Below are 20,746 nucleotides of genomic sequence, written 5' to 3' on the forward strand. Positions count from 1 at the left end.
TCCCACCCTTTTCTGAGACTCCAGGCCTACTTCCTAACATTCAGGTGGGTAGTTTTCCATCTCCTTTTTTATTGAAATACAAAAAGTGCAAAGGTGAAATACATGATTGGTGCCAAGGAAGTCATTAAGTGAATGTGAACACTTGATTCACAGTACTCCCGCCTCCCCCCCTTTTCCCCGCAGGTACAGACCAGTGGGACAGGGGACAGGAGAAAGACCAAAGAGATCCACGAGGCTCCCCAGTAAATGGGGCTGTGAGCAACACCTGATATACACAGGAGGGCAGAAAGCGGAAGCCCTGGCTTGGGCTAGAGATGCAGGGACTGTCAGGGAACCAGCAGCCACTCCAGGCCCTGGGAGTCCTGACATGCTAGCATCATGAGGAGAGAGCCCAGCGAGGTTGCGGCTCAGGCTGCACCCCCCTCACAGATGGGGCTGGGCTGGTCAATAAGGCCCCCACCCCAGTACAGGCTCTGGCCAAGGCTGTGGGGGCAGGGCCACTGTGCATCTAGTATCCTGCTGCCAGGGGACAAGGCTGCAGGAAGTGGGGTCCCCAGGGTTCACCAGGAAGGAGTATCATTCTAAGGGACACAGTTGGAATGAGAAGTACCAATCATTGGGGTCCATATTTTCTGAAAGATGACAGGGCCCTGGGGCTTGTAGTCCCTGGGGGAGGTTGCTAGAACTCCCCTGGCAGGGACTGATCTAATTGGCAAAGTCTCTGCTCAGCCCCTCCGGGAGTCCCTACCCACAGATCCTGAGGCACTGAGTCACTTCTGGCCAGAGCAGGGACCAGTGTGACCCCACAACAGACCTGTCCACAAGAGCCCTATACTGAGGATCTGTTCAAGTAGGTAGAGAGAAGAGGCAAGGCATGGGGCAGGGGGGATGAGACTGCTTGTCCCTGGCCCAACCAGACCGCCAAGAGGCTTTGGGGCGGGAATGGGGTGTATATTTCAAATGGATGCTGGGACTCAGCCCTGTCATCCAAGCTGCCAGAACAGGGGGCTAGAACGCCCTGGGGGCAGTATCACTTCAGAAAGCCTGACCCAGGATGTGAGGACGAGAAGAGGCAGAAATAGGAAGCAGACCCCAGCCTTGCCCGTCCTTAGCTGTGTAAAAACACAAGGCTGAACCATTAGAGGAGAGGACAGGAGCAGGTGCTGGCACACAAGGCCTTCACCCAGGGAGATGCCTCAGCAGGCAGGCCCAAGCCAGCATGGCCTCTTACTCCCCAGCAGCCAGGAAAGGGAGGATCAGCCCCAGCTACCAGCCCAGCCGGCAGTGATTGAGGCATCTGCAATTGCCAGGAAAAGAGAGGCAGGAGAAAGTGGGTAAGCAGTTTCTGGGGCCAGTCTTTTTCATACTAGAAGAGCCAAAGGCCGCCAGATCTGCAGAGCCTGGCAAGGAGCCAGGGGTCCAAGGAGGCAGTGAGAAGTATAAGGCGAAGAAAAATGTCTCGTGGTTACAGCGAGGTCTCCAGGGCTGGCCAGGTGGGCTGGACAGAAGGGGAGGAAGAGCTGCCCAACTGGCTGGCTCCAGCTTCCAGCTCCCAGGGCCTCATGGCCCCTTTCCTGGGCAGGAGCCCCAGACTCATAAGGCTGAAGCTGGGAAGGGTGGTGGGGCAGGGCTCAGAGCCCTCCCGAGTCAGGGCTGGGGAACAATTCCCCTTGGTGATCCAGAAGGAACTTGGTGAACGTGTTGATGGGATTAATGGCCTTGAGGGTGATGGCAGCATCCTTGGCCCACAGCAGGTTAGGGCCGAAGACAACAGCCAGGTTAGTGTTGGTCATCTTGTTCTGGTCACAGTGGGCAGAAATCTGTGGAGGGAATCAGGGGGCTGCAGCAGGAAGCCAGAGAGCCTGCCTCCCATTCCCAAGAGCTGCAAGGGTGGCAGTTCTCCCCCCGCTCCCCCCCCCCCCCCACCGCCCTCCTCCAGGTGAACAGCAGAAGCTGAGGCCGGGTCTCACCTGCACCAGGAAGGCAGTGAGGAAACGAAGCACCTGGTAGTTCTCCTCAGGCAGCGTCCGGAGCACCTGCAGCGTTGCCCCCACTCTCTGGCTCTCATCAATGTCTACAAGGAATTGGGGCCTAGGTCACAGTGGCCCGGGGCTGGGCCGACATGAGGCCAGAAGGGAGACCCCAACCAGACTTTCCTTGGAGGACAGGCCAAATCTACCTGCTCTGAGTGCAGCCCTGACCCCAACCCAGCAGAATAAGCACAGAACTAGGGAGGGAAGACAGGGGCACTCACTGAGGAAGCCCACAACGTGGGGGTAAAGGTCAAAGGTGAGCAAGGGCTCAGGAAGCTCCCGGAGGAAGGTCTTGAGGATGACCGCCGGCAGGTGCAAATCATTGTACTGGTCAAAGTCCACAGGCAGCCCTGGGGGGTGGGGATGGAGAAGGAGCTGGGCCCAGCACGGAGGCCGGCGGCCCATCCAGACGGCCGATCCAGAGGCCGAGCAGACCCCATTGCCCGATCACCCTCAGCCACTGCACAACACCCTCCTCCTACAGAGCCCTTTCACACAGGCCTTCCCCTCCTCCTCTGTGATGAGGGGACCGGGTTGAATGGGGCCCCCCCAGCACACATGACACATGACAGTTCTTCTTCATCTCTGAATCTAAACCCAGGACCCGGAAGCCTGACTGATGAGGCAGCAGGCCTGGGACAGCCAGGCAGGAGTGGGACCCGTGTAATCATACCAAATGCCACAGAAACCTCTGACAGAAACAGAACGGAGGGCCCTTGCTTCCCAGGCAGCAGAAGGCAAAGAAGTGCCCTAACAGTGACACCCGTGCCCCATCTCCCCCCCTCCTCCCCTCCCACTGCGGGCCCAGGCACACCCCAGAGCACTCACCCATGTTGTACTTCTGCTGTACTTCCCGCACAACTTGAGTGTTGGCTGATCTCCGGAAAATCCCCTCAGTAGTGAGAGCTGGGAAACAGTGGGGCCTGGTGAGTCTCAGCTCTGGGGCAGTGTGCAGACTCTTCGACCTGTTCTGTCTTGGGGTTCCATTGAGGGTCGGTGTGGGTGCTGATGCTCCCCAAGGGGAGCTGGGAGACTGGGCTGAGGAGGGACCTACGGTTTCGACTGCAGGGGAAGAAGCAGGTCCTGGAGGTCCTGCGGCCAGTGGCCTTGGCACTCACCGTGAGCCTGCAGGTAGGCAACAGTCTCCCGGAGCACAAGCGGAATGGGCTCCTGCTCTGGGTTCTTCTCCTGGAGGCTGTGGGGACAAGAGCAGTGAGCTGGGTCTGTAAGCCCTTTCCGGTCCCCACGTGCCAGGCCTGCCCACCTTTTGCATACTCACTGCTGCAACGAGACCCCAAACTGCTGGTTGGGCAAAGGGGGCCGTGGTGGCATGGGCTTGGGGGCTGTCGCAGGGCTCTTCTGTGTGGATTTGAGGAAGTCATCATACCTGGGAGAGCAGAGGGAGGGTCAGGCCCTCGACTTGGCTTTGTCGTCACGTTGGCAACCCTGTGTGTTGGGTACTTCCTGTGCTATTGTACGTGGGTCACTTCATTCAGTCCTCATAGGAGCTCTGCTCTACACATGACAGAGTGGAGACTGAAGAGAATCAGTCACAGAGTTTTTTAAGTGACAGGAATGGGATCTGACCTCACACTCTCTGACCCCATATGCTGTCTCTTACTCATTACCTTCACTTCCTCTGCTTCCTGGGGTTCTCAAGGCTTCCCCTGCCCTTGGCTGGCATGTCCTACCCCACAAACATGACACACAGGCACACCCGTGCCCGGCGGGCACACACGGCCCAGGCCTTACTTGAGCACTTGGCGAGGGATCCCCAGTTGCTCCAGCTTCACATGCTCGCTCAGCTCACTCAGGTAATTCACATAGAAGATCTTCTGCCCAAACTTGAAACTGCCGGCAAAATAACGGGCATGGGTCAGTGGGGGAGGGCCCATTTTGGCAGGCCCCCACCATCCCCTCGGCAGCCCCTCCAAGGTCAAAGGCCGAGCCCAAAAATGGTCTGTCTCCAGGATTCTTGGCCTCCTCAGGTATGTGCTTCAGAGCTGAGAGGGAAGTGTGGGGAGGTCACTGTTCTCCCCCATCAGCTGCTCACCTAATGATGGGCTTAAAGAGGATGAGCAGGGTCTTGATGAACATGGTGGGGTGCACGATGTACAGAGCCTTAATGTTCTTCTTGTACCTGCAGAGACAGAACAGGAAGTCAGCAGTGGGCGTGGTGGAAGAGGCACACAGCTAGGTTCTTCGTGCACATTTTCTGATTTGAGTACTCATGGAAAACCTGAGAGGTAAGTGCCACTGTTGTCCCATTTTACAGATTAGGAAACGGAGACTCAGAGAGGTTAAGTAACAGGGAAGGGCAGGGTGAATAAGTAGAGAAACTGGGGGTTAAACCCAGGACGTTCCAACTTCAGATTCTTTGCTTTCACCCAATGCTGACAGCTCAGAGCCTGGAGCCTGCTTCAGATTCGGTCTCTCTCTGCCCCTCCCCCATTTGTACTCTGTCTCTCTCAAAAATAAACAAACATTAAAAAAATTAAAAAGAAAATATTTAGCTTTTAGCGTCTGCCAAGCACATTATCTCCTGCTTGCCTCATAACAATTGGGGCTGGGATTATCCCCTCTTTACAAGTGAGGGCAGGGAGACGCAGAGAGGTCAAGCACTTATCCGAAGTCACACAGCTTGCGGTGGAGCCTGGAGATGAACTGGATATAAGCTCCTGAGCAAGCAGAGGGCAGCCCAGAACCCGGCAGAGCTGTTAGCTCCAGACCTGTCCCCAGGCCCCAACCCACTTGCGGTCAAACTCTCGGTAGGCATCCCGGAGCCAGCTAAGGGAGGGCTTGTTGTCGCTGGTCAGGCCATGGTGCAGGTACAGCAGTGTGTAGTCACTCTCCACATACTGGTCCAGGGTGTGCTTCAGGTACCTACAAGAGAAAAGCCCATTCAGGCCCATCCTCGACACAGGCGGGGCCCCCTGAGACAGGACTCAGCACCCCAGGAGTCTTCTGCTTGTACCATACACCTCCCCACGAGCCCCTCTCCTGCACTGCCTATTCTGGCTGCATAATCAGTCACCGTGTTGTCGTGGAGGAGATTCAGGCTAGTGGTTGGGCTGCACGGAGGAAGAAGAATGGTAGTAACAGCCCAGGCCAGAAATCAGGACATCGGGACTGTAACTGAGCCCTCTCACATACCCGCAGTAAAAATGGCAGTAACATTCTCTGCAGGACTGCCCTGAGTCAATAATAATGACGACGGTCACCATTCATCAGTATTTAGCTCTTAGGGGTGCCTGGGTGGCTCGGTCAGTTAAGCGTCCAACTTCGCCTCAGGTCATGATCTCACCACTCATGAGTTTGAACCCTGCGTCAGGCTCTGTGCTGACAACTCAGAGCCTGGAGCCTGCTTCAGATTCTGTCTGTCTGTCTCTGTCTCTGTCTCTCAAAAATAAACATTAAAAAAATAAAAAATATATATATTTAGCTTTTAGTGTCTGCCAAGCACTTTGTATACAATATCTCCTGCCTTCCTCATAATAATTGGGGCTGAGATTATCTCTTCCTTACAAGTGAGGGCAGTGAAGCTCAGAGAGGTCAAGCACTTATCTAAAGTCACACAGCTTGTGGTGGAGCCTGGAGATGAGCTAACTCCAATGTTTGGTCCTGTTGACCAAAGGGCAGCTTATATACTCAACCTCCCATCATAGTCTATAAAGCACTGTTCCCATGAGAGGGGATTGGGGTGACTAGAGGGTCCCCTCCCCTGCTCTAGTCACTGGGCTTTTCTTGGACCAAAGAGCCACATCTCAAGTTCCCCATGCTCACAACATAGTACCTATCACCCCACACAAGCACATACATGCAGAGGTGTTGAGCACCTAAAGTGGATAAGTACAAAGGGGACAGATAAGAACTCTAGAATGGGAAAGGAGTCCAGGGAAAGTTCTTTCTGGTTGGCCAACCATGCTCAGACCCCAGCAGAACACCACTCCAGGCTGAGAGGCTGGGCCTACAGGAAGGCTAAGGACTTCTGGGGGGGGGGGGGCGGGAGGAATGGTGCCAGGGGAGGTACTCAAGGATTTGAGTAAGTGCTCAGATACAGCCTGACCTAACCCAGACACGGTGCCCTATATCATGGCCCAGGGTGCTGGTCTGGCCCACACAGGCAGGCATGTGAAGTGTCTAATGCCGGATTATTACTGTGATTCCAATCCTTATTGCTACATGGTAATTACCCCTTATACACATTTAGCACTTTGCAGTCTGCAAAGAGCTGTCACATATAAAGATGCCATTCTGTAACTATAAAATAGCAAAAATTGTGGTGAAAATACAGTCATTCTTTGATGAGTGTTACGGCCTTTTTGGAGGGCAGTAAAGTGATGTGTATCAGAAGCTGAAAGATGTTCATACTCTTTGATCCTATAAAAATATACCCCGGAATTTATGCTAAAGAAACAATCAGAAATGAACAGAAGCATTTTTGTAGAAGGCTGTTCATTGCATGTGGCCTGTTTTACAATGGAAAAAAATTTTTTGAGCAGCAAGCTAACTGTCCAAAAACAGGGAACTGGTTAAATAAAATACAGGATATCTATAAATAGAAAACCTTACAAGATGTTTCTGCAGACAGAACCTATCTGTGAAGTTAGGTGTCAGAAGAGCAGTTACCCATTGGGGTAGTGACTAGAAGAGCAAAGGGAGGTCTGTGGGTGTGGATGACATGGTGTATTCCATTAAAAAAAACTTTTTTTTTAATGTTTTATTTATTTTTGAGAGAGATAGGGCATGAGTGGGGCAGGGGCAGAGAGAGAGGGAGACACAGAATCCGAAGCAGGCTCCAGGCTCTGAGCTGTCAGCACAGAGCCCGACACGGCACTTGAACTCATGAACCGCAAGATCATGACCTGAGCCGAAGTTGGACACTTAACCAACTAAGCCACCCAGGCGACCCTGGTGTATTCCATTTTTGGAAATTCTTTATTTTTTTAATGTTTATTTATTTTTTAAGAGAGAGAGAGAGCAGGGGAGGGGCAGAGAGAGAGGGAGACGCAGAATCTGAAGCAGGCTCCAGGCTCTGAGCTGTCAGCACAGAACCTGATGCGGAGCTCGAACTCACAAACCGCGAGATCATGACCTGAGCGAAAGTTAGATGCTTAACTGACTGAGCCACCCAGGTACCCCTGGTGTATTCCATTTTTGAAAATTTATCAAGTAGTATACATAATTTCTTCACTTTTCTCTGCACACATATGCCAATAACATGTTTTTAAAGGATATCTTTGAAGAATGTTTAATGCTCAGAAGATGTTATATAAGATACAGAGGGGACTATACAAACACCTGTGTATATTATAGAAAAAAATAAGTGAATACACTAAAATATTAACACTAGTTTTCTCTCTGGGTGGTAGGTTTATGGGAGATTTTATTTATCATTGTATTTTTTCTTTATAGCTACTTCACGTTTTTCTAAATTCTTGAAATCTGTAATACTTTACAATGATATACAATGACATTTCATGTATATTACCTTTACCTAATGCCCACAACAACCCTATGAGGTGGGCACAATTCTTATTTTTATAGGGTTCAGAAAAGAGCTGCCCCCAAGCACACAGCTAGTAAGGAGTACAGCTGAATCCAAGCTTCGGACATTTTCTATTTCAACCTCCCAGATCTGGCTGGACAGCTGGGAAAGGACAAGGCTGAGATAATGTGATTGATCCCCACTGAAAGTGCTGCCGTGCAGGCTGCATGGGGGCAGGGAGACCCCTTTGGGAAGGGGTGGAGGACAGACAGGATGGATGCAGGGGGCTTCCAGAAATCAGAGGAAGCCTCCTGAGTGGTGGAGCCTCACTCGGCAAGCTTTCTCCTGAAAACTGGGTGCTTTCCCATCTCCTTCCTCTGATTTCCTCCCACTCAGACTATTATCTGGCCAGGAGTCTGTCACCTGCCAAATCAGACAGGCTGTGTTAAACCAGAGGGTAGGGGTGTGACTCAGCTACCCTCAGGCTGAGCTCCCTGGCCTGCTCCTGGCTAAGCCATGTGATGGGCCTGAACAAGGCTCGGCCTGCCTGGCTGAGGGGCGGCAGGAGAAGGGTTCAGGAAGCCAGAGAGGAAACTCACACACAAGGCCGGAGAGACTCAGGCCTGGCTCACCAGGACTGCAGATGCTGCACTCAGGCCCTTTCCCATTCTGCAGCCGCACCCTTGGCCTGCCCAACCCCTCACCACCCCCTACATGCACAGAACCATCCAGGATCCCAAAGAACTGGTATCAGTTTCAGGGAGTGCTTTAGTAGAGATCAGGAGAGAAGTGCAAGATGGTAAATGGACACACACTAAGGCACCTCAGAAGACCGTTCTGGCCCGGTATCCACGGAGGTCCTGCGCCCAGGACCACATGCCCGGGTCCCCATGGGTCCACATGCCCGGGGCCCAGTGGTGGCTCAGCAGTGAACACTTATCAGGTTTCTAGACCAATCAGAGCTATTACATATATTTGGCTAACAGAATCCAGATAGGTACAGAAGCCACTGGCACCAAATCTGACACAAAATGCACGGATTATTCATCTAAATGATGAACATCTGCAACCACATCAGAAGCACCACATCATAATAATCAGTCCTCCTGTGTGGATAGTATTTAACTTTCCCAAGCACATCCGCGTGCAGTATCTCCCACAAGGAAGGAGGGCTTGATTACGAAAAGAGGCTTGAAGAGATGAAGACACCCTTCTAAGGCTGCAGTTTCCCAGACTAGAAACCAGGTCTGGCTCCTAGTGCAGTGCTCTCCCCAAAATGTAAAATAGCTCCCACGGGAGAAGAGGAGAGGCACCGAGGGAAGTGACGGTAAGGAGAACGGCATCAGCCGATACTGGGTGTAGGTCCCTCCACCTTGCCCAGGGGTACTCACCCCAGGAGCTTGCTGTGGTCCAGCTGGTGGCTCGGGGGCATTCGGCAGGCACTAAACACGATGATCTTCCGCCCATACTTGTCGTCTCCTAGGTGTGGAGAAAGATGGAGCACAGTGGGTGGCAGATCAGCCGAGAGAAGCGGGCTGAGGAACTCAAAGGTGCCGGGCCTGGAGACCTGAACCACATAGTGCAGGGGCCAGAGGGGCTAACGCAGACATACCTCTGGGCAGCTGTCTGCACTCAAGGGTGTGTCACTGAAGAAAGAGGGACGGGTTGCTCGCAGGGCTACTGAGCTGGGGTCTAAAAAAATAACAGCTTTTTAAAAAGTCACACCTGGTGGAAACACCCAAATGCCCATCAACGCATGAACGCATGAAGAAAATGTGGTATATCCATGCAGCGGATATGTCGTTTGGCCATAAAAAGGAACGAAGTATTGATCCATGCTACATTATGAATGAACCTTGAGAACATGATGCTAAGTGAAAGAAGTCAGATGCAAATGCCTCCATATTGTACGACTCCACTTATCTGAGTTATCTAGAATAGGGAAATCTGGGGCGCCTAGGTGGCTCAGCCAATTAAGTGTCCAACTTTGGCTCAGGTTCATGATTCTCACAGCTTGTGGGTTTGAGCCCCGTGTCAGGCTCTGTGCCAACAGCTCAGAGCCTGGAGCCTGCTTTAGATTCTGTGTCTCCCTCTCTGCCCCTCCCCCATTCACACTCTGTGTCTCTCTTTCAAAAATAAATAAAAGGTTAAAAAAAAGATGTTATGCATCCCAATGTTTATGGCAGCACTATCAACAATAGCCAAAGTATGGAAAGAGCCCAAATGTCCATGTCATACTCTCCCAAAATCCATCGATGGATGGATGAATGGATAAAGAAGACGTAGTATATACATACAATGGAGTATTACTCGGCAATCAAAAAGAATGAAATCTTGCCATTTGCAACTAACTATGTGGATGGAACTAGAGGGTATTATGCTAAGCAAAATTAGTCAATCAGAGAAAGATAAATATCAAATGACTTCACTCATATGAGGACTTTAAGACAGAACAGATGAACATAAGGGAAAGGAAGCAAAAATAATATAAAAACAGGGAGGAGACAAAACATAAGAGACTCTTAAATACAGAGAACAGAGGGTTACTGGAGGGGTTGTGGGAGGGGGGATGGGCTAAATGGGTAAGGGGCATTAAGGAATCTATTCCTGAAATCATTGTTGCACTATATGCTAATTTGGATGTAAATTTAAAAAAAAATAAAATGAGAAAAAAAGATGTTAGAATAAGTAAATCCACATAAACAAAGCAAACTGGTGGTTGCCAGTTGCTGGGAAGAGGGGAGATTAGGGATTGGCTCTTTATGGTTATAGGATTTAGAATGGGTATGGATGAAATTGTGGGACTAGACAGAGGTGGTGATTGTACAACATTGTGAATGTACTCAGCACCACCAACTGTAGGGGCGCCTCAGTGGCTCAGTTGGTTAAGCAACTGACTCTTGATACTGGCTCACGTCATGATCTTGAGGTTCGTGGGATCAAGTCCCGTGTCAGGCTCTGCACTGATAGCACACAGCCTGCTTGGGATTCTCTCTCTGCCCCTCCCCTGCTCACACTCTCTCAAAATAAGTAAATAAATAAGCATTAAAAAAGAAAACCAATTACATACTTTAAAATGGTTAATTTTGTTATTTAAATGTCACCTTAACTTAAAAAAAACTGAAAGTCATGCCCATCAAAGCAACTGCTATCTAGCAAGTTATCTTAAAAGCTGATGCTTATTCCAGAAGTGCCCTCTCTGAGCAGCGTATTTGGAAGACTTCTTGAAACTACCTTCTGAGGGGCGCCTGGGTGGCGCAGTCGGTTAAGCGTCCGACTTCAGCCAGGTCACGATCTCGCGGTCCGTGAGTTCGAGCCCCGCGTCAGGCTCTGGGCTGATGGCTCGGAGCCTGGAGCCTGTTTCCGATTCTGTGTCTCCCTCTCTCTCTGCCCCTCCCCCGTTCATGCTCTGTCTCTCTCTGTCCCAAAAATAAATAAACGTTGAAAAAAAAAAAAAAATTTTAAAAAAGAAACTACCTTCTGAGCAAGTCCAAGGCCACTGAGGAAATGGGTGTGATAACTTAATGGTCCAGTCTCATCTTTGACCACTATTCACATTTTCTGATTTTATTACTAGAATTATTAACCACACTTGGCTCTGACTCCTAGACATTCCTAAAAATCATACCCCTTCTCATTAAGGATATTATTTTTTTAACTATTTATTTATTTGGGGGAGAGTGCAAGCAGGGGAGGGGCAGAGAGAGAGGAACAGAGGATTTGAAGTGGGCTCTGTGCTGACAGGCTGACAACAGTGAGCCTGATGTGGGGCTCAAACTTACAAACCACGAGATCATGACTTGAGCTGAAGTCAGACGCTTAACCAACTGAGCCACCCACGTGTCCCTCTCATTAAGGATATTCTAAAGAACATGGAGTTCAGAGGAGTTTGAAATGCTTTGCAAGAATGCTCATTTGGCAGTAATCACTGGGGTGTTTGCCCCAAACCGGTCACTATTTGATGGTCTAATCTGGCTTTGTCAAGAAGCTGGGCAGCTTTTGGGGTGCCTGGGTGGCTTAGTCAGTTGAGCATCCAACTTCAGCTCAGGTCATGATCTCGCAGTTCGTGAGTCCAAGCCCCACGCCAGGCTGTGTGCTGACAGCTCAGAGCCTGGAGCCTGCTTCAGATTCTGTGTCTCTCTCTCTGCCCCTTCCCTGCTCATGCTCTGTCTGTCTCTCTCTCTCTAAGACAAATAAACACTAAAAGAAGCAGCAGCAGAAGCAGCAGCAGCAGGGCAGCTTTTGACACATCTCCTACTGCCCTCCAAGGTGAGATGCTCTTGCAGGGTCAGCACAGCACCCACCCCAAACAAAGCTCAATGAGGACAAGGCCTGGTCCTCACTGCCCCATGTCCCAGGGACCTTCCCTACATCTTTTCCTTCACAACCCTGCAGAGACACCAAACCACAACTGCCTAATCCCTGTTGCTTCAGGGGCAAATGAGAAGACTACTTACACAACCCATGAAACACATTGCATCTGTCCTCCACCTACCTCTGAGGATTGAGGAACCCTCCCCCCCTGCCCCTCGGCCCCATGCCTTGCTGACTGCCCTTCTCCATATTTAGTAAGCCATGATCTTGATGCTTCTTCTCGGTCAGTGACCTAACCCAGGAGTCAGTGCTTTTCCGAAGTGGTTGCCAAGGCTCTGACCCTTTTCTCCAGGGCTGGGGCAAGACTCAGAGGGGCTGAAGGAGGCTTCTGGAATGTGGGCAGCATGGCCCCAGGCCCTGCTGGCTGCGTGGCTTGGTGCTTTGGCCTAATTTAGCACCTCACTCCCAGCTGTCTGACTACCATATCCAACTTCTAGATCAGCCCCTTCTTTGGAATGACTCACAGGATTCACTTTCAACACAGACATGCTTGCAACTCAGTCCACATCAGGCAGCTTTGGGACACTGCTGCTTCTTTTGCCAGACAGAACTTCCTTGAGACAATTCCGCTCCCCTCCTCCAGGCTAACTCCTTGGAATCCTTAAGACTCATTCCAGAAGACTTTGTCCTCTCCTCCTTCCCCGAGACAGGTTAGCTGTTCCTCTGCCGTGATACTTTGACTCTTCTGTATAATTGTTTATGTGCTTGTGTCCTCTACTGGCTTGTGAGCAGGAGCCATGGCTCATCCATCTTTGAAACTCCAGTGCTGGTCCAGAGCCCAGCATGTGGCAGATATTCAAGAAACGTTGGAAGCCTGCATAAAGTCATAGGTCAGCATTACGTGGTATGCATGGTTCTATTTTGGAATTTGTTCATGATGATATCTAGGTTACGAGATTGCTTTAGACGGTTTCCTGGACAGAGTTTCTCCAAACTTACAAGCAGAGAGCCCTCTGCAAGCCTGTCTGAGGAGAAGGTGCAGCCTCGTCTCATCCAGCAACAGGTCTATTTTGCAAGACCACCTGCTGTCATACCCTAGCCTAGATCCCGAGGTACTGGGTTCCCTCCAGTCCAGTGGGGGGTGGCTCTCAGGCCTGTTCCAATCCCTTCCCATAGACTGACAGAAGAAGCAAGAGCAAAGTGGTAGGGCAGGGACAAAGGATCAGCCTGGCTGATCCAGCCTCATGCACAATCTGGAACCTTCTGCCATGAGCATGTGAGGGGAGGGACATCTGCCTATTCCGCTCTAAGCAGAGGAAAGGCCTGGAATGTAGAGGAAAATGCAAGGAGGAGCATGGAGGTTCCAAAAGATTCTTTTCATCCTGCCACCACCATCCCCCACCCCCCCACAGACGGATGCAGCCGTCATTGGTTGGCAAATATAGGGACTTTGGCGGGAGAGGGACAGGACGTCTGAGCTCACAGGGCTCTGGAATTTAAAGAGATAGTAACTGGTTAAGCAAACAATTGAGGTGAGGGGCCAGGGGCCTGTGGCTCCATCATGGCTGGCCTTGTCAACACCTTGTAAATGGGAAACTTTGGGTTCTCAACAACGGCTCCACCAATGGGCATCTACCAAGGCCAAGATGTGATATGAAAAATATTACAAACACATGCACATGTTCCCTAGGAGAAGAGGTCCACGTCACTCACATTCTTAAAGAGGGCTCTGGCCAGTTCTAAGAACGACTTCACTGGACTGTGTGCTCCTTGAAGGAGGTGATGTGTGTTTTTCCTCACTGAATCCTCAGTGCTGACTACAGGGCTTGTTCCAGAGTAGGTGTTCTACAAATGCATGTTGAATGAAGTCAGAATGGGGATGGGGTAAAAGGGGGATCGGTGAGGGGCTGCAAGGCAAGACTCTCAGACAAGCAAGAATGAGATGTGGGTGACCCCAGGGTCTAGCCCCTGTCCTCCCTTCCCTGGGGTTAAGTCCCATTGCTCAAGCTCTTGGGTGGCTTGGCATTTGCCAGCAGAGAGGGCAACTGCCGTTACAAGAACTTTACTCCTGCTCTCAGAAGAGAACAGACTTCTGCCCTGGAGACTGCAGGGGGAGAAGGAGTCTGGTGTCTCCAGGGCACTGGGGGTGAGGACTCAATGAGAAGACACAGAGACTGTGGAAAGCACCAGGAAAAGAGCAGCGGCCTGAGAAGGGAGACTCTGCATTCCCCAGATCCCGATCAGGAACGTGCCCAGGCTATCAATCAGCAACAGTGCAGTCCTCTAGCAGGCATTCTGGGAACCGCCAGACCAGCCACCACCCACCCGCAACCTGCAGAGCAGGCCAAGGAGATGGGAGGTGGGGGCTGGGGCACTGTGCTGGGGCCGGCTCACACGTTTGTTAAACTGTTAAATGATGAGGATACTGTAGCCAGTTGACATCATGTTGGTGCTTGAAATCTGCTGTGGTCGAAATTGCAAATGCTACAAATAAATAATAGCCTTCCCCTCCACCCCCACCCCACCTTCCCAGAGAGCCAACTGATAAACGCTTATCAGCACACCACTGGAAAGAACCACTTGGACGGAGTCAAATTTGACTGTGGAGAATGACAGCTACTACCAGCTCGGAGAACACAGGCTGCAGAGGAGATGGGGACATAATCCATCCTCCGTTCCAACACGGGCTCTTTCTCCAGTTTCTAATGCCAGGAAACTGGCCTCCCAGGACATCATCGTGGTCTCATCAAATGACTCCTGCTCTGGTGGTACCAATCCAAATTCTTCTCAGCAGTTAGAGAGGCACACCCTTGGGGGCACCCCCACCAGAGGGGCCTTGAGCCAGCCCTAAGGCCAGGCCATTGCTCACAGCCAGCCTCCTGCCCCCAGGGATGTGGGCCCTCCCTCCCCAGAAGCCCCTTTTCCTTTGGGCTCTGGATGTGTCCCCACATGGCACTACCCTATCAAACCTCCTGTAAACCTTTTGCTATTTCCGGCTCCCAGGTACCGCCAGCTCCCAGCTCCCTGAAGTGGGGCTGCAATTAAGCTGGCCCCCCCTGGCTTCCACCAAGAGCCCTTCTTGATCCACAGCCCAGAGGCCAAGCACAGAGAGCCAGGAACACACCTACCTGGCTGGGCCCCCTCAGGCTCATCACACCCTGGGGAAACAGAAACATGTTGCAGCTCTGCTTTGTAGTGGGAAAGGGGGTCACCAGGTGCCGGGGTGAGGGTGGGAATGGGGGTGCGTCCCCCCCTGCTCTGTTTTGTGTCTTGGCCACATAGGCCAGGAGGATAGAGACTATGTCACACCACATTAGATACTCCTGATGCCCCAATCAGGTCCATTTCTGGAAGTGAGGAGAGAAAGTTCTGAACCTTTGGGTGACTCTCTTGTGCCCAGGTAAGGACCCGGCCAGGTAAGAACTCTCAGCCTTGCTTCTGCATGGATGAAAGAAGTCATAGCCAAGGCTTCCAACCCAGGCTTGGGTACCAGGCAGGCACCAGGAACACAAATGCCATGGAAACGCCTCTGACATTAGGGGCAACTCTTTTAACTGCCCCATCCCTCTCTGAGCCCAGCATTCAGAGATATGGACCTCCCTATGGCTTCCCTACGGCCAGATGCCTCTAGGGCCCCCTTAAGCCAGCACCACTGGGCTCCAGAGCCATGTGCTGCCTGGCCTCCTTTGCCCACCCCAATGCTTCAGAGCAGAGCCATGCTGCCATGCTAGCTTACAGTTGCCTGTCCTTACCAGTGAGGACGACCGTTAGGGGAAAGACAAAGAATCCTATCACTCTAATTTCCTCTTCTCGTAGTACAACAGGCAGAAATCAGGTCACCAGCATCCTTGCGACCTCCCCTACTCTGGGTCCTGCGTTAAGAACAGGAAAGTGGGAGCTCACTAAGGCTGAGACCCAAGGCGGGGCTCATACCCACTCTCACGAAGGTAGCACATCTTCCTGGGACCTGATGCTCCAGGGGGTCATGGGCTCCCTAACTTCTGGAAGGACACTCTGCCATTCCAGACTTCATTGGAGGTAGGGCTTCCCCAACAGGAACTGGCACCTCCCTGGTCCCCAGTAACTGATGGGATGGAAAGGCTGACATCAGGACAAAGGGAAGGGAGATCAACTGCCGCTCATTCAGGGCCAACTATGTTTCGGCTCCAGGCTAGACCCTGATAGACGGTCACTACTGTAATCCTCTCAGCGACCCTTTGAGGAAGACATGAGTTCACAGAGCAGAGCTGGAAATCAAACCGGGGCTTTCTGACTTCAAAGTCTCCTAAGCCACACCGCCTCCCACACGCCATTGGCCAATAGAGACAACCGGGTCACAGGTCAGGATGTGCTTGCAGGTGAACAGGCCAAGTGGCCATCACAATCAAGTGTGTGAGTTTAAAGAATGGTACGTGTGCTCAGGAGCCCCGGGGTCAGGGGTCAGACCACAGAGTGGGCACCCGCCTGTCCCCCAGTCCCTACCCCCTGAGAGGCCGGGGGTGAGACCAGGAGGAAAACGGTGCACTGCTGGCTGTGCTCACCTGCCACCTCCACAATCTGGTGCCGGGCGATGTCGTAGTAAGGGTCATCCCACTTCAGGTGTGTCACGGGTTCCGGGGAGCTGCTTTTGGAGTCATCTGAGGAACACGGCAAAGGCAGGGGGTAATCTGGGGGACTGGAAGTGTTCTCCCCAAGACTTGTGTTCTTTGATCCTCCCCATCTCCACCATAGGACTTGTGCTACCAGTCCCACCCTGGGGCTGGTCTCCCTGCCCTCCTCCTGCTCTCCTGGGGTCTTCCTCCGACAGGAAGGGAGTCTCCCCTTCTAAGGCATGTATGGCTGCCTGAGATCCGGCAGCACCCACCTGACTTGGGGAAGTCGGGCATCTCGTCTGAGGGCCAGTTCTTCTCATCAATGGAGGCTAGCTTCAGCTGGTTCAGAGCCTGGCTGGTGTCATCCAAGGTCAGGTCATCCTGCAACTCTGAAAGCGGGTCCATGACCAAGCCTGTCCCTCACAGCTTCGCTCCACAGAACCTGAAGAGAAACCGGGGGTGGGGTTAGCAAGTCAGGGGCACCCTCTTTTCCCCTGTGACTTCTACAGCGAGCCCTCCTGATCTCACTCTTTCCTCCCGCAGTGTCCCCTGTTCTTGTTCCTCAACACTTCGCATCCTTGCCAAGAGCTCCATGTAGCCCTGGGTTCTCCACAGGCATGATGCCAGAAAAGGCAGCTGGGGCAGAGGATGGTGCAGCTCAGGGCGTGCCCTCAGGTCCTCCAGTTGGATAAGGGATGAGCCGTGCCAGGGCCCATGCTGCCCACTGCCTATCTGGTTCAGCAATGCAGTCCCAGCTGCAGAGAGTAGAAGTCTACACCCCGTCCTCAGGGGTCATAGAGCACAGAAGCTTCCTAGGTGCCAGCAGTTAGAGGGTAGAGATGTTGCAAGCATCTACGGAGTACAGGGATATTCCACATGAAAAGTTATTTGTGGCCTTGTCTATTCCATCCCTCACTTTTGTCCTGGGAACAGGAGGTGGCCAGAGACCACAGGGTCCCAGAAAAAAGTCAATGGTCAAGGTGCCCAGCTGGGTTTGCCCCAGGACAGAAACAAGAAACGGGATGGAATCTGCCTGCCAGTCAGAGTGGGCAATCTTCAGGCTCTTGGGGGCTCCCAGGCCCACTCTAAACTGCAGGGAGCTCTGAATGCTAGTTTCAAGGTGGGAAAGGTCAACAGACAGTGCCAAGCATTGGAGAGCACAGATGGGAAAGTGGGAATCCCACCGCATTCAGAGTGTTAAGCTACAGGAGTCGAAAAACAGACCAGCAGTCACAGCAGACTGAGAGGGAGAAGAGCCAGCTCGGAAGCTGGGCTTGCCCAGGTCTAGGTCTGGCAGCAAGGATGTGGCCCCATGAAGCCCAAGAGCAGTACCTTCTGCCCTCGGCCCTAAACGGAGGCCAATCCCCTTCCGTCCCAAACTCACCCTGTGGGTCAGGGAGGGGATTGAATCCACTCAGTCCAACCCCAGAGAAGAGGCTGCTCTTAAGCACACTACATTCCTAGAGCCCAAAAATGACATATATAGTCAGAGAATCAGCAGGGCAGATAGAGTCCAGACAAGACCAGGCACAGGGAGGGAGAAGAGGGGGGAACTGCTAGCTAGGATCCAGACCCCAAACACCTCTGGGCTCTAAGGCAACATGACAACCTCCTGCACACGTCACGTCACAGCCGAGGACTCTGGCTGGTAAACCCGGCTCCCTGTGCCTAGCAACAACCACCCTGTTACCAGGGAAACCACACTGATTCAGTGGCAAAAGCTGTTCCAAGCTCCTGAGTCAAAGCCAAGCAGCCAAATAGCCAAACAGCCATAAAACAAAAACCAAAATCCAGAAAGTCTTTCTCCTCCTTTCCTCTGGCCTCTTCTCTGCTACACTTATTCACTACTGCTTATTACCACCAAAATAGAAATCCCTTCCATGAGCACAGAGAAAGATGACCCTCTCTTATCTGGGAATGCACTTCTCTCAGTGAGTGCTGCTGTGCCCCACACCCCTGCTCTCCCATTGCCCTTCAAGCCTCCAATGCAGGCAACTCTAAGTCTTGAGGAATCCACTCCTGATTCATCGACAAACTCCTCCCATTCAACCAGATGGCTGTGAGGATTCCCCGAAAGGGGACTCCACTGGGTTACAGGGACAGAACTCAGCACACAGTAACCCCCGTTAGGCCTGAGTCTTCTCTTCATGCCTTCTCTTCTGTCACTGACCAGGCACCAAGCGCTCCATTAGCCCTGCCCACAGCTATCCCAGAGAAGTCTTTCTGCACAACAGTGGGTCTTAACTCAAAAAAAAAAAAAAAAAAAAAAAAAAGGCATGGGATGAGGGATATGGAGAACTGGATTATAGTCCTGCTGGAGCCAATGAGTTGCAAAGATGCTGGGCAAGTCTTTTCCTAACTAGACTTACATCTCCTTATCTATAAAAGCACAGACTCCTTCCAGAAACATAATTCTCCAGTATTCTAAAATACTCACACTGAAGTGAACAACAGGGTTAGAAGGAACAGCTGCGAGCTGAAGTATGTGTGAGGGAAGGAGAGGGACACCCTCTAAAAGGGAGTTGAACTTGAACTCCACCTCTTTTCCAGTAACTGCTCCTCTGTTTTGTCTGTTCTTCCAAGACTGACCTCTCCCCCACCCCATAGCCTCCTTTTCCAGCATAACTAATCACAGTTGTTTCCACCTCCCAGCCAGACTGGCCTCCAACCCACAGCTGCTTTCCCCTGTGAACCCTGAAGTTTAGCTCCCACTCAGTGGGAGGGTGAGGGAAGCTGGCTCAGGGAAATTCTAATATAAAGGGGTGGCCATGAAGTCTCCTGGCTGCCTAAGACTCCAGTCACCTACAAGCCCTGTTCCACTCTGTGCAAAATACTCCTTACTCTGAGATTAGTATTTCTCTTCTCCACAGGTAATATCTACTTTTACAAAGATCTTTGAGAATCATTTTAGGCAGAGGTTTTCACCTCTGGACTTCTCTGAAATTCTGATGAAATCTGTGGACTTTTTCCCTAAGAAAAATCAGCACATGCATGAAATCTTCTATGCAATTTTTTTTTAAATTTTTTTTAACATTTATTTATTTTTGAGACAGGGAGAAACAGCATGAACGGGGGAGGGTCAGAGAGAGAGAGAGAGACACAGAATCTGAAACAGGCTCCAGGCTCCGAGCCATCAGCCCAGAGCCTGACGCGGGGCTCGAACTCACGGACCGCGAGATCATGACCTGAGCCGAAGTCGGATGCTTAACTGACTGAGCCACCCAGGCACCCCACTTCTATGCAATTTTAAGGCCCTCTGAGAATCTAAGAATCCCTGACCTATTCAGCACACAGATGCTGTCATTTGTTGAATGACTGAATGAGTGAATTCGTCTCCTAAATGGAGAAGGGAACCAATATTTGTTGAGAGCCTATATAGTGCTATAGAGTAGACAAATTACCTTTTAACTTCACAACAGCACCATGAGGTTTGCATTACCAGGCCCATTTTACTGCTCGAGGAAAGTCAGGGCCAGAAAAGATAAGCAAACTGCTTAGGCAGGTCATACAGCTGAGTCAAGATTTTAATCTATATCTGTATAAAGTGGTCTCTTGATGCAGGTCAGTCCCTCAACACTTCTTTAAATGTCATTCATGTGATTCTGAAGGTTCAGAGAGGTGCCATGAAAAAACAAAGTAAAGCCTCTCCCCTAATCTTCACGAAGAACTGAGACAACTTGAAATCGTATTCTCTGGCACTGGGACCGCCCTCCTAGTTGGGGCTCCAAAATTGCGAAAATGCAAATTCCATGATACAACAGCGAGACTTTCGACTACAAATGCATTTGTACAGAGCTTCGTGGTTTACAAAACCCGTAATAGGTGTAATTATCCCATTTCAGAGATTAAGAAATAGAGATGAAAGCGTGGCCTAATTAGTGGCAGGCTGGAATACTTCCCCCAAATTTCTTGCTCTTAGCGCTTCGCCAGTTCGGACCAAAGAGACTTCCCCTTACCGTGGGCTTGCTCGATGACAGGGATCTGACCTAGACTCTGCCCTGGGAAGTGCAGGAGGAAAGCAGCAAAGGAGACAAGTCACCTCGGTGCAGACCCAGGAGGGGGCTGAAACCCGCTGTGGGAAAGCCAGGCCCCATACCACTCCTGCTCCCTTCCTAGGATCCGCTCGAATCATCCCCTTCCTGACCCTATGCCTTAAAGTGACCTGTCTAGTCCCTCCCTTTTCCCCCCCACCACCCAGGAAGACCCCCGCGCTCCGCAGCTCACCGTGGTCGGGCACTGCTCCCTGTGCCACGCCTGTCAAAGCTCGGCAAACATCCGGCTCCGCGGTAGAACGGGAACCGCCCCCTCCGGGGCTCCTC

General features: G+C 51.5%; 1 protein-coding gene across 2 annotated transcripts; it reads right to left on the reverse strand.

The window, feature by feature from the left end:
• Positions 1 to 47: 47 nt before the first annotated feature.
• On the reverse strand, positions 48 to 20,745 carry ARHGAP1 (Rho GTPase activating protein 1). Of its 2 annotated transcripts, none has more exons than XM_030331016.2 (13): positions 20,652 to 20,745; positions 16,700 to 16,869; positions 16,377 to 16,472; positions 8,913 to 9,000; positions 4,785 to 4,916; positions 4,087 to 4,173; positions 3,786 to 3,884; positions 3,313 to 3,420; positions 3,152 to 3,228; positions 2,862 to 2,939; positions 2,255 to 2,383; positions 1,971 to 2,074; positions 48 to 1,820 (listed from the first exon to the last, which is right to left on the reverse strand). In XM_030331016.2, exons 2-13 carry the CDS (start codon positions 16,830 to 16,832, stop codon positions 1,632 to 1,634), a joined length of 1,320 nt encoding a protein of 439 aa, XP_030186876.1. In that variant the 5' UTR covers positions 16,833 to 16,869; positions 20,652 to 20,745; the 3' UTR covers positions 48 to 1,631. The 2 variants fall into 2 exon arrangements, with proteins under 2 accessions (XP_030186876.1, XP_032450746.1); XM_032594855.1 differs by lacking the exon at positions 20,652 to 20,745 and adding an exon at positions 20,384 to 20,552.
• Position 20,746: the final 1 nt, after the last annotated feature.

Source organism: Lynx canadensis, chromosome D1, assembly GCF_007474595.2.
Source record: "Lynx canadensis isolate LIC74 chromosome D1, mLynCan4.pri.v2, whole genome shotgun sequence".
NCBI classification, from domain to species: domain Eukaryota; kingdom Metazoa; phylum Chordata; class Mammalia; order Carnivora; family Felidae; genus Lynx; species Lynx canadensis.